Here is a 14,452-nt window from a genome sequence, read left to right as displayed (position 1 = left end):
TTTCTTCAATCTTCTTCTGTACAATTACCATTGAAACCAATTCTGTACAATTAACAAGTCTCCTCTCGATTTCCTTCAAGACTTTTCTTCCAATTCACTTCTGTACAATTACCAGTCAAAATACCATGAGATTCCTTTGTTTTTCAGTTCATTATCAGCTTTTCTTTTGCTTTTGTGCAATTACCATTCACAAATTCAAGATCAGAATTCTATACAATTACCAATCATTTTTCGTTTGCCTTCTTTTTCTTCTTCTTTCCTATATTCTTCCGAGCTGTGGCTATAGGCATTTCCTAGGACTGTACTGTCATAATTGTGGAAAGTGATAGAAGATGTAAAGATGCTGGGGGTGTTGAAAGTGAGAAGTTGTGGCCTGGCTGGCTTGGTCAGAGTGTTTTTTTTAGATGTTGGACAATGGCCATTGCTGCAATGATTTGGTCAATTGACATGAGTGGGAATTGAAGCAAGGCTGCTTGTGGTTTGACTTTAAAAACCAAAAGAAGTGATTGTTGATATTGTTGCCAAAGTCGCTGGTTTATTTTTGTGAATGAGAAATTGTCAAGTTGAGAATGGCTTGGTAGGAGTAGCACAAGGCTTGGATGAGATTGGATGTATTGCAGCAAACTGATCACAGCGCACACAAGCATTGCAGAAGATGAACTGTGGATTTGGAATTCATGTGTTCCAACCATCATGTTTGGTACCCCAAGCATATGGTTGAGGGGGGGTGATAAGGGTAGCATAGTAATAGTGTTTGTTTAGTATATAAAGAAAACTTTGCTGTAAAACTGTAATCAGATATTCCAGTCAAAATGTAGTCCTCAACTTCCTCTGCGTTTCTTTTTCTACCTTCTTCTTCCTCCTTTAGATTCATACCTAGAATTCTAGCATGTACAACGTGATATCTTCTATTAAAATGTAAATCTTAAGTTTTGAAGACTTCTATTAAAATGTAAATCTTAAGTTTTATCTTCAAATAAAAGCAAGGGAGTCATGTCGTACATTACCAGCTCAACAGATGGGGTGTGTAGAGTGAATTCCATTCTTTTCTCTCTTTTTTTCTCAAAAACAAAATATAAAATATCCATTTGAAGCATTATATCAACTAGTATAAATGCTACTTTGTAGACGACAAAGAACAAGTAGACTTTAAGATTTAGCTAGTAATGTACGGCATGATGTCTTCTATTAAAATGTAAATCTTAAATTTTATCTCCAACAATACACTTTCCTTTTTAACTAGTTGTGAAATATAGCTATTGATTGAACAATTTTGCTCCAGCAATAATAGCTATTTGTGAGTTATATAATATGTTTTATTGAATCATAAATTGACATGTGGACAAAAAGAGAAGAGAAAAATATAACTTTTACTTTGGCTATTCCTGATTGTCGCTAAATATAGCTAAAGTTAAATTTAACTTAGCTATAGCGAGACAACTAGTCTGTTGGAGTTAAATTTTGTTTCAAAAATAGTTCTAAAAATTGAGTTTAGTCACTCTGTTGGATATGCCTATCAAACATGTAATATAGTTTTCTTATTTTCTCTAATCTTGAAAGAACGTGTTCTTGCTATGCTTCTTGTATTAACCTCGAGGAGATAGGAGATTAATCTATGTCGACGATTGAGAATTCTTGAAATTCATTTTACAGTTGACATTTGTTATTTCAGTACGTGCCTCTGCCTCTAACATCATGACATTGGGGTAAATTTCTAAGGTGGGCTAGGAGATTAATCTATGTCGACGGTTTAGGATCCTTGAAATTTAATCTACAATTGACATTTGTTATTTCAGTACGTGGCTCTAACAACATGACATTTGGGTAAATTTCTAAGGAGATCAATCTATGTCGACGGTTGACGATTCTTGAAAATTAATCAACATTTGACATTTGTTATTTCAATACGTGGCTCTAGTTGGGGTAAATTTCTAAAGTGACTTGATACCTCATAAACGTGTTTTGGCCCAATCATTGATTATTTTTCTTTTCTTTCTCTATGGCTCTACGCGCCCCATCGTCGAGCTAGTCTGCTGCTAAAATGAAAGGAGGGGATCTTAGAGATGGCCGTCATACGAATTCTCATCATAAGCTTCGATGCCCAGTTTCAACTTTGTTAGTTACATAGTTACATTCCATTAGGTGTCGTAGTCTAAAGGCCAGAGAACATTCTTAAGATGTATTAATCAGAATGAATAATCTGCACAACTTGGAGGGGACAATTCAAGTTTAGAATAGTTAATATAATGCAAAGAAGACGTGATGCGGTTTATCTACGTTTTCATATTCTTTGTTTTGAATTCATCGTTATGCATATATAGGCCAAATAGAACATCATCGATCGAGCATGAACTGAAAAGGAATTAGTTTTGTTTCTAATGCCAAGCTATAAGTGGACATTCGTTGATCCTGTTTTAGCAAGAGGCTTGTAATTTTCCAGCAAAATCTCTATGCTCGAAGACGAGTAAGGAATCCACTTTGCTAGAACCGGAAATACTTAACTTCATCCAATGATCTTGTAATGACCAAAACCTAGCAAGAATACTATATTTATTCTAATAGCAATGACCATGTTGCAAGAGATGCATATAGTTGGATAGGAAGGTTAGTTTTTTTTTTTCCCCCTCCTTTTTTTCTTTCTTTCCAAGAGTGTGTGGGGACTGGGGAGATAGTTAAAAATAGTGGGAGTTTCCACCCACCACGTTTCCACTACATTTAATTTAATTTTTATTTTTAATTATTTTTTATTTTATTAATTGACTTTATTATCCCAATTGGTTATTTCTGATTCAAACCATTTTAAAATATAAGGGGTAAATTGGTAAAAAAATCAGTTATAGAGAGCAAACTCTCTTTTCTTAATAATAATACAAGCTCTCTTCTCTTAATAATAATATGGATTATTATAGATACATGAAATCAACTTGCTAGGTAAAAAGTGCCAAAGGATTCATAATTATTGAGAAATTTTATTTTTTAATTTGAAGTCACTTTCACAAATGAAAATGAATACCATTAAATTTAATAAAATACCTTGTCAAATAGTACATTTTATCAACAATGTCATATAGTACCTCCCATTATGTTATCTTATGTTTTCAAGATACACGAAACTTCTGAGTTCTGGCGGTATGACAACTTTTGTTTTTTGTTTGGAAAGTTACTCCAAGAGAAAAAAATTGAACTAATAAGTGACAATATTGTGCTTATCTTCTCTTGCCATATATTTGCCAACAAGACCAATTTGTTTGGTTGTTTAACTATCAAGATGAACGAACAATACGATCCAAACGGAACCAAAAAGATGCATCATGGTTTTGTATATATTGGGGACTCTAATCCTTATTATTATTGACCTAGATTTTGTAGCCTGTGTAATAAGCATTAAGCAATGCCTTGAAATATCAATGTCTCATTGTCTCTGCCGTCAAACAACTGAAATATGATATGAAACCTCCGTAAGCATAACTACAAAATAGATTAGTACTAATTAAACTATATACTTGTGCAAGTGGTAAATTAATTATTATCAACATCTAATGAATGAGTCAGCTGATAATAAAGCATCATTAAGAAATTATTCTTCATACTCGATCGGTATTCCAGGTATAGTGACTTTTTCTTTTTCTTCTGATTGTGTACTTGTATAGTGACTTTCGTTCAATCCCAAGTTTCAAACATTGACGAAAGGTATCAATAATGACTATTGCTTTGAGACTTGGGGAGGTTCAGTTGAATAGAATAAATGTCATACATGAAGGCTTCAACCAACATATCAGACAATTTTTAGGTGTTTTGTTTCAGGCGGCTCCTCGGCGCGGCGCAATCTGGACGACAATATCTAGGGTTTCGGTTGTGGGCGGGGCCTCTTATCAGGCTTTTGTTGTAGTTGTAGTTGTTATTGTTATATGAATTAATTTTCTAATCTGGGTCTCTTAGAGCCCAGGGGAAAATTAATTTTCGTTGTAAGTTTTTTGTAATTTTCTGTATGGGCATGTCCATCAGACTTCCTTTCACAGCCCACTGGGCTAGCTTGAGGCAGCTTTATTGATCCTCACTTCTCACCAAAAAAAAAAAAACATATCAGACAATTTATTACTGTAATGATATCAGTTCATTAACTTACCTGTAGTTTCTCAAAAAGCAATGAATTTTTTTTTTTTTCTGGTAAACAATAAATTCAATAATTTTTTTTTTGTGAAATAAACCTTCAAGGCTTCAAGTCGTTATCAACTAACGCAGTTCTCCACTACCTAAAGAGCTTCGGTTCACATTTTCGTTAGCTGGTTTGTCTTCTGTTTGATCTTGGATTGACTAATGTTTTTGGATTTTTCCTTATTTACCTAAACTATATATGGCTATATATTGGTTGACCAAATCCAGCTAGCTAGCTAGCATTGCAATCATCATAGCAAGGACCACGCGACTCATCTGAACCGTCTTCAAAGGTAATGCAACGAGAAGTTGGCCATCTTAACCGTGTATAATCAAAGAGCTCCGTCAAACGTAGAAATGAGAATGAATTATTCAACCCATAGTCACACAACCAAGGTCACAGTACTGGAAATTAAAATACCAAAGAGACCGAAAAGCTGATCACCACCGGATAAAGTGTAGGTGTACGCAATAATCGCATGTATCTTATCATAAGTCAAATAATTATACAACGCAAGTTACAATTTCACTTAATTATACATCTCGCGCGTTTATAATTTAATTTAGCAATATAAATCTTCTGCTCATCATGAGTAGAATATCGTGAAATCAATTTCCGCAGTCACTTCAGTCTACCTATTATCAATCACATCTTCTTTTCACACAAAAAAAAAAAAAAAAAAAAGTATCAATCACATCTTCATGCACCTGATACCTGCTCATACAGCTCACTCGCTCATGCATGGACAAGCTAGCCAACTGGTTCTAGGCGAGCGCACCAAGATTTAACTACCATTGATTTGTTCTTTACTCCTTCACGCTTAAAAGCTTATTCTTTCCCGCCCCAAAAGCAAATGACAATTGGCATAACCCAGCGTTGAGCGTTCCCTTTCTTGTCCCAGACGCGTTCTTACACTAACCCTCGCTCTGTAAAGCTGCCCAAAATTGGACCCACCATCCCCACTTAAGTTACCAAAATGCCCCTACCGGCGAATGCGTCCTTTCCTCTTAACCTCGGATCTTGAACTCATCATCCCCTTTTCGTCTTTTCGCCCTTCCACGTGGCACCACCGATCTCTCTCTCTATATAACCCCACACCCACGTACAGCTCCACTCAGCTCCAACCCCGTCATGAAGCTCCGATCGTGGTTCTCCGCCACATGCTCCTCCCACGAATCCACCGTCTCCATCCCCCAACCCCGACCCTCATACCAAAAACGACACGTCGTCTCCGACCCCAGCAGCTCCTCCGATAACCCCAGCAGCTCCTCCAGTACTAGCGACACCTGCAGCACCAGCCTCCATTCCAACCTCTCCCTCCAGACGCTGCCATCTGTCCCCTCCCTTCAGAAGCTCATCTCCCAACTCGACGCCCCAAACCTCTCCGTCTCTCACCTCTGCTTCACCACCCTCACTCCCACCCCCTCCTCCTCCTCTCTCCCGATCACCTGCCTCGCCGTCCACCACAACCGCCTCTACGCCGCCTCCGGCCACGAAATCAACGTCTACGATCAGGCTGACTTTTCCCACCTCGACTCATTCAACGCTCACGATCCCTCCTCGGGCACCGTGAAGTCCGTCTCGTTTTCCGACGGCAAGGTGTTCACCGCGCACCAGGACTGTAAAATCAAAGTCTGGGAGATAATCCCGGGTAAACGGCACAGACTCCTAACCACCCTCCCCACCGTCAACGACCGTTTGCTTCGTTTTGCGCTCCCCAAGAACTACGTCAGCATACGCCGGCACGTGAAACGCCTCTGGATCCAGCACGCCGACGCCGTTACCGGCATCGCCGTCAACAACGGCCTCGTCTACTCGGTTTCCTGGGACAAGACCTTGAAGATTTGGCGGGACTCCAACCTCCGCTGCGTGGAGTCCGTCAAGGCGCACGAGGACGCCGTGAGCGCGGTGGCGGTGGCGAAGGACGGGACCGTCTACACCGGGTCGGCGGACCGTCGGATCCGGGTCTGGGGGAGACCGCAAGACGAGAAGCGCCACGTGTTGGTGGCGACGCTGGAGAAGCACAAGTCGGCGGTGAACGCTTTGGCTCTAAACGACGACGGATCGGTGCTGTTCTCGGGGGCCTGTGACCGTTCGATCCTGGTGTGGGAGAGAGAGGACAGCGCGAACCACATGGCGGTTACGGGGGCGTTGAGGGGGCATGGTAAGGCGATACTGTGTTTATTCAACGTCGGGGATTTGCTGCTGAGTGGGTCCGCTGATCGGACGGTGAGGATGTGGCGGCGAGGGGAGGATGGCAGTTATTGCTGTTTGGGGGTTTTGGAGGGACACGTGAAACCGGTGAAGGCGCTGGTGGCGGTTACGGGAGAGAGTGGCGGCGGCGGCGTCGTTTCGGTTGTGAGTGGGAGTTTAGATGGAGTGGTGAAGGTGTGGCACGTGTCGGTTTCGGAGGCGATTAAAGAACAGAAGATGTTATGATTAGTTTTTTTGAGAGTTTTGCAACACGTACAGGAGTACTCTGTCCCAGTAGTGCAATCATTTTCAGATTGTTTTTGTTTTTGAATATGATTGCTCGGAGGGTGCTTAGCATAGTGGTATTGGTTTGTTGATCGGATTGAATAGTTTGTAATTGGATGTTGATGAAGATTTTTGTTGTTAATATTGGTTGTTTAATTAGTTTGACTATGAGCAGAGTGATAGGTTGCAGCTATCCGGCCTATATCTCACTTTGATGTGAAAGCGTAACAGTGGGTTTAGTGGCCTAATACTATGAAGTCCAGTTCTATCTTTCTGGTCTCGATCATAGTCTCAATTATATTTAGGTGTTATATAGAAGAGAAGAGGTCTAAACGTTGAATATATAACTCATGCTAAAATATTGCTAAAAGTAGTAACAATTTTGTATTTTTATCTCACAGTCTCACACTATCGTGTTTTTAAAAAAATAAAAAATAAATAGGGCCAGTACCGTTGTCTTTAAGCCTTGATCATTAATGCAATTGCAGATTAATGGACTAGTATGGTTGAAGAAATCTTGCGATTCATCCTCTATAAATTCTAAGAGGGCATTTTGATTTTTCTGATTCAAGAGTACTGTGTTCTTAGTTAATTATCTAAGGGTCTAACTATTTGTACCCAGCAAATATCTAAATAGATCCAGCAAAACAAATTTTGACTACAACTTTCCAATATTACCCTTGTTTTAACCCTAAATTAAAACACACAAGAAAAAAACAAATTGCTTTCTTTCTGACAATGGTTTTATGGGCTTCTTCTCTATGCCATTGATAATTGTTGCTTTGTCTTCCATATCTTGGCTTCGTCTCTTTCTTTTGGTCTTCCTTTGGAGGCTACCCATATAAAAAAAAAAAAATTCCAAGATTTTGAACTAGCAATATATAAATCTCTTAGATGAAGCACCTTGACTAATCTAAATCTGCCATTGATAATCTCTTAGACGAAACACCTTGAGTAATCTAAATTTACCTTCACCTTCCCCTCCATATGTTGATTTATATCATATAATATATATATATATATATTTAAATTCTGCAATTTACCATATGATTTGTCCACATTCCACAATCATTCATGAATGATGAAATTTTATTAGATGTTTCCATTACTTAAGAGAAAGGACCAGAGTTCAAGTGCTTCTCTACCGTTTTGGAGAAGATCAAAGTTCTTGCTTTGGATTATTTAGTTGATGAATGACGAGGACCAGTGATCTAAGGAGAACGGGTGAATTATACGGTGGCAAGTATGAGGAAGACGAATGACGATTAATGTGCAGTTTTTTTTTTTGAACAAGGGTGATATTGGTAAATAAAAAATTGCTGGGTCTACATAGAAATTTGATGGGTACAAATAGAAACACCCTTATCTAATAATCTATCAAAATTAAGAAGTTGGCAGCATTTCAAATCTATAGGAGAAAGCCTTTAGGTCAATGTTTTTGACAATATTTCTACAAAGTAAATTAAAGCTTGAAATCGTGAGAGAAATGAAGCCTAGCTAAAACATAGGGTTGTAAAATGTAATATATCATTCAATTCGTCCAAAATCAAATCTTCTTTGCTTTAATGGTAGCTTAAGCTCCAGAAAAATAGCGAATCACGACTTAACTAAAAAAAAAAGTAACGATTTATCATGAGTTAATGAAAATATTTTCAAACTGAAAAATTTATGTGCGTAATTGTAGAATTAATGCCAACTAGTATTTAGTCTGGTTGTGAAGACATTTTATCTAGGGGTGAATTGACAACATTGTCTCGTTAAGGTTACAACTTGCATTTAGTTACCAATTTAAAAGTCAAAACCACATTATACGGCCGGCTCTCTTATTCAGACTATAAATTAGAAGAAGGTAAGTTTTCAACCTGATTTTATATTTGACTAATTAATGGATTAGAGAAGAGATTCAAACTCTTAAGCAGATGAAGACAAAGATCCACTTTGTGAACCCCATGTGATTATCCGCTTAATCAGCTAACAAAGCAATTATCTAGTACTTAACAACCAATCCATCGTCTTTCTCAAGCTTCATACTTGGGAATATCACACTAATCCAGAACCTACCGCCCCCCCCCACCCGGCCACCCATATTCATTTACTTTTTTTTTTTTTTTTTTTTTTTAAAAAAAAAAAAACCCATATTCATTAACTTAGTAACTGGGTTACTGCTGCGAATAGCTGTAGTGCAACTCAAAAATCTAGGTCGTATCACTCGTATGCCAAATCTTAATTAGTTAACTTCTAACATCAACCTTATCAAGAAGAACTACAGGGTTGTACGTGGAATTATATATTAAGCTGAGTTGATGGTGATGGTAAATGCAGATCTAATAAGCGGGCATGGCATTAAACAAAAATCACTGGGAAATATTATATGTGCATTTGGTTTATCTTCTTCTTGTTCATGAACTCATCAGCTAAGCAGATATAGTCAAAAATATTATTCCATGAAATTGGACTTGCTGTTTCTTAATTAGCTCAGAGATCGATATCAGTGCTTGAATGACGTGCTGCAATTTATGGATATTGCTCCTGGAAATTATGACTTTATTAGAATACAGCTGATTACATAAATATCTCAGAAAAAAATCAGAGAAAGCTTAGCTCTGTATACCTACTCCATTGAGATGGTGACATGTATATTGATTTCCTATAATTAACTGCGAAAAGAGAGTACTCTCTTCCTACCTATTAACTTACTAAAATTTGCTGAAAATATGGATGAAAAGACATAATATAATGTCGAGCTACAGGTTGCAAGAGATTTGGATCGTGCGATCCGGGTCGCAGTTCGTCAGGATGACGAGCGATTCTGGTAGCTAATGCAACCAACCAGGCAGATCAGTACTCCATACTATTGACTAACTGACGACTGAACCCTAGCCTTAATGCATAGCTTGCAAGTCCATGCGCAACTAATTACAACAACGAGGTATTTGCAAATTTCAAATATCTACAAAAAACGTCCATGGGTCTAGATATGATATCGATCTTTCTTGATTGAACATATAGAAAATTTTCAATCTCGGTTATTCCATCTCATCCTGAATGATAGCAATCGATGTCGAAAGCAGAGGTCTCATTATGCAAGTATCGTAGATTTACAGAACATACTCTATGCAAATGGATTTACATGTCCCTTGCATTACGGATTGATTTGTTTCAATTTTCAAGTAATTATACAGAATTGATTACATTGGGGGATACGATTAAGTTAGTATATTGGACATATTATAATTAACTTGCACGTAATTACACTAATTATTGAAGTTTTAAAACTGTGGTGGTGGTTGGACAATTTTGCTTTACACGCGATCCAGTTTATTAATTAGTGTCGTTCATCAATCTCAGTTTAGTCTTCTCTTGATATAGTTTTCCTCTAGTACAATGTTAGCAGACACCCTAATTGTAAATATTTTATCGTTTCTGCTTGTTCAATCCAAAAATTTAAAATGACTTGGTGGCAAAATTAAGAATCTAAACGATCGAAGGCGGCCCATGATTTATACTGGTTTTGATCGAAACTAATAACATTAGCTTATTAATTGATTGTTGCTCAAGTCTTGATTGATTAATTGGATTTATGTGATTGGGACTTGGGATACGTAGCCTGCATTATATCGATCAGTAGGTACAGCTTGCTCTTTAAACAAGCTACATTTCCAAAGTTTATATCTTCCTCCTCAACATATTGCTTGGGATGTCGTCACTACAAGACAATCATTCTAATATATAATCCAGGAGATCGACAAACCCTAGAAAATTTCAAATAATTGAATATATTTTGGTTCTAGCTTATAGTGATGGTGCACCATTAGTATCGACACCGAGCTCATGCATTGACCACTATGCATCACAGAATTCCTAGCCAGTTTACGAGTTACGACTAAACTTGCAAATCCAAATTGCGAACTTGTTCATCACCTACAAATCTATTCAATTCCAACTTTTCGTCACATTTTTTTGGTCCATTAAATTTAACTAATAGTTGCATATATTATACTCTATATTTACGTAGGCTCGGGATAATAGCTTCAAATGGAGTTATATTGGTAGATCGATGATGGTAGGATGTCCATTAATAGAAATAATGCTTCTTTTTTTTTAAGTCCCTTATCTTATGAACCTATCCACAAGCATAAGGTCCCAACTCCAAGCAGGCTGCTTTATTTATGTGTGTTCTAGTTCTTTAGGGTAACACCGTAACAGTCTCTTTCAAGCAAAGCATTTCATTTTTGTGAAATCGTGGGCTAGCTGTCTTCAACAATCTCCCTTATGATATGAAGGATATATAGTAGATGCCCAGCGACAATGAAAAAGAAACACATGATTTTGGATACATATATCCAAGGTCAAACCAAATCGATCAGTCCAAACGAGAGAGAAAAAAAAAAAGAAAGAGAAGAAGAGAAAAGCAACGGTACTAATTCAACCATCGATCCTTTAATTTGTATTTAGTATTTACACTGTCATGAATTATGGAGAGTATTCTGAATCTATATGTGTCTCTGTAATTACTGAAGGAGGGCTTAAAAAAAGAATGCGGTGAAGGGCTTCATTATCAAATGAACTTTTGTTGTGAGGATGTAAATAGGGATGGCATTTGTACCCATTGGGTATTACCCGATGGGTATTACCCACTCAATAATAATTCGCGGGTAATACCCCATGGATAATACCCATCAAATAATTCGCGGGTATGGGTATTTACCCACCCATTTTTAAATGAGTAAAACCCATACCCACCCATTTACCCATTTTCAATTTGGGCAGTATTTTTTTTTTTTTAAATACTTGCTACTATTTTTTTTTTTGACAAATACTTGCTACAAACATTCACCCGTATTCAATATGGGCAATTTTTTTATATTTATTTATAATTTTTTTTCGTTATACTTGCTTCAAACATCTACCACTACATTATTGTTTTTTTTTTATCTGAATATTTCTACTTTAGTGTTAAGTTAGTAAATAACTTCAATGATTAGAAGAAAAAAATTACAAAATGAGAATTCTAATATCTAAATCCTATATACTAAAATAAAGGTGAAGAGTGTGCTCTTCCTCTGGGTGTATCAATGTCGCCCTGCATCCTCTGAAGTAGAGTAAGATCATCATCAATATCATGGCAAGACTCCTCATCAACATCAACATCATCCTCTAATGTGCTAGGAGCATCTCGTATCTCACTCCACATCCAATCACGAGCACACATTAAAGCCTCCACTGTGTTTGAGTGAAGTCGGTTCCTATGCGGGCTCACAATCCTTCCACCAGTACTAAATGTCGACTCTGAGGCAACAGTAGATACAGGAATAGCTAGAATGTCACGAGCAACCTTATACAAAGTAGGATATTTCATCCCACTTGTCTTCCACCAGTATAAAATATCGAACTCCTTATCATTTATCCTCGGTAAAACGGCCTCCTCCAGATACCTATCCAAGTCAGACTTGTCATTATCCTTGCTAGAGTCAAAAACATAAGCATCATAAGCATCCATGTTATCATCCCCCAAATCATCATCGCCTGGCCTTGAACTTTCAAACATGGACGAGTTATCAGATACGTGAGATACAGCACATGCATTATACTCCTTGACCAAGTCATAAGCAAGCCTCTTGATTCTCTCAATTTCCAATGCAGCTCTATAAGGATAAATTTGCTTGAAGTAAAATTCAATCAACTTCAGCTTATATCGAGGATCTAAAATAGTGGCAACCGCAATTGTTCCAATCACGCTCCAATACTTGACAAACTTTTCATCCATCTTCTTTGCCACTTCTTCCACTTCATTTATGTCAGACTCAAGCCACTTAGATATAGCCAACTTAATGTTGCAAATCTTTGGGAATAACAGGTTGGCTGTGGGATACTTGGTACCAGATAGCAGTTCAGTCGTCTTGTAAAACAATTGCAGCTTTTCAGCAATCACTGCCACGAGATTCCAGTCATTTTCAGTTGGCACATCCTTATATCCCCTAGTCTTTAAAGCTGGAAACACTGTCTTATACTCCAATGCTGTCTGCAACATCAAATATGTGGAGTTCCATCTCGTCTTACAATCAAGTATCAACTTCCTATTACATGCAACATCCAATTGGCGAGCTGCCTTAGCAAACGTTTCTTCTCTCTTTGGGCCACCGGTCCAATAAGCAACACTAGACCTAATGGTCTCAATACTCTCCCGAATTACATCCAAACCATCCCTAACTATCAAATTCAATACGTGTGCACAACAACGCATATGCAATAACTTGCCACCAACCAACAATGAATTTGATCTCAAAGTCACAAGACGTAATTCAATCATGGCATCATTAGTGGTACAATTATCCACAGTTAACGTTGATAAGTTACGATGGATATTCCAACTATATAAACACTCCATCAATACCCTATGAAGTGTATCTGCATCATGTGGACAGGGAACATATACAAACCTGTATAACAGTAAGTTACTTATTAGAACTTATATTAATCAAAACAAGTACCATGATTAACAAATTTGTATATACAAATTTATCAATGTTAATAAGCAGTACCATTATCTGAAGAAACAAGGGCCATGCACGTGCATATATTTATCATTGATCAAATGGCAATGTCAGGACAGATATACATGTTATTCATATACTATTTAAATTTAAATATCAGTACAAGACAGATATACATTCCAGTAACTAAGCAATATCAATACAAGACAAATATACATTTCAGTAGCTAAGTAATACAACAGCAACACTAAAAAAGAGTAGAAATCATATATACCTCAAAAGTCGACTCTGCAAGTTCCAAGAATCATCAATAACAAGTATATAAATAAATATAGTTTAATTTTTTTACCCGTGGGTTAAAATGCCATCCCTAGATGTAATAACCGATATTTAAGATAAGTTGGCACAGTGATGCAACGGGCCCCTATAGCTCAGTGGTAGAGCGTCAGTCTTGTAAACTGAAGGTCTGTAGTTCGATCCTGCATGGGGGCATTTTTTTTTTTATTCTACAAATCTTGGCCAACCGCAAATTAAACGGATTGAAGTTAATGAACCCATCGTTTATTTTAGATTTTAGACATTACAGATCTAAAAACTTCAGTCATTCAATGAGCTTGGGCTTGGCCACGTTTGATTTGGGGACATGGACAAAGATAATGGGGGTTGATAATGGGAGTGGACACTATACTTGATTAAATAGTATGATTTAAGAGTTAAAGTGGACATGTTCTAATTTGGATTTGAGACGAGATAAATAAGATTTATTTTGGTTTTTTTCATAAAAGGAGTTAAAGTAATTCCCAACCGTATTCTTACCAAACACGAGAAAGAAAAACTTCCAAAAGTCGGATGATTAAAGACGGGTATTTCTAAATGTACCTAGCAAATATCTAAGTATATCCAGTAAATTTTTTACACCCAGCAAAATCATTTTCAACCATCAAGTTTTCCGATAATACCCATATTTTTAATTAAACCCAGCAAAGATGAAGAATAACAAATCCAGCAACCCCTTTTGTTCTTCTGAGTTGAAAATCAGCAATCAAAATCACCAACATCATAAACACAAAAACTCAACAACACATTATTTGATTAAATTTCTCGGCTATCTCCAATTGGGTCTTTCGAAGACCTCAAAACCCCCAATTTTAACACCAAAAACCAAGTAAAAAGTTGCAAATATTAGACAAAAGAGACGACGGGCCGCATCGTCAAGGTCGGGTAGTAGCAAGAAGGCTGGAAATTCTAAGAAGGGTTCGCAGAGCAAGAAGAATGTAGCAAATGAGTTGTTGATGGTAAATGACCAAGGAGACACGATTGGGTT

At 37.3% G+C, this 14,452-nt stretch overlaps 1 protein-coding gene and 1 non-coding gene across 2 annotated transcripts; both read left to right on the top strand.

Moving 5' to 3' along the window:
* Positions 1-5,019: 5,019 nt before the first annotated feature.
* Positions 5,020-6,776, top strand: LOC133710455 (protein JINGUBANG). The gene has a single exon (XM_062136521.1). It carries the CDS (start codon positions 5,288-5,290, stop codon positions 6,593-6,595), a length of 1,308 nt encoding a protein of 435 aa, XP_061992505.1. The 5' UTR covers positions 5,020-5,287; the 3' UTR covers positions 6,596-6,776.
* Positions 6,777-13,548: 6,772 nt separating this feature from the next.
* On the top strand, positions 13,549-13,620 carry TRNAT-UGU (transfer RNA threonine (anticodon UGU)). The gene has a single exon. It is a non-coding gene; the product is annotated as a tRNA-Thr (tRNA).
* Positions 13,621-14,452: the final 832 nt, after the last annotated feature.

The sequence above is a fragment of the Rosa rugosa genome, chromosome 5 (genome assembly GCF_958449725.1).
Source record: "Rosa rugosa chromosome 5, drRosRugo1.1, whole genome shotgun sequence".
In the NCBI taxonomy this organism is placed as follows: Eukaryota; Viridiplantae; Streptophyta; class Magnoliopsida; order Rosales; family Rosaceae; genus Rosa; species Rosa rugosa.
Note: the sequence above shows the minus strand (reverse complement) of the source record. Positions and strands in the feature narration are given on the sequence as shown.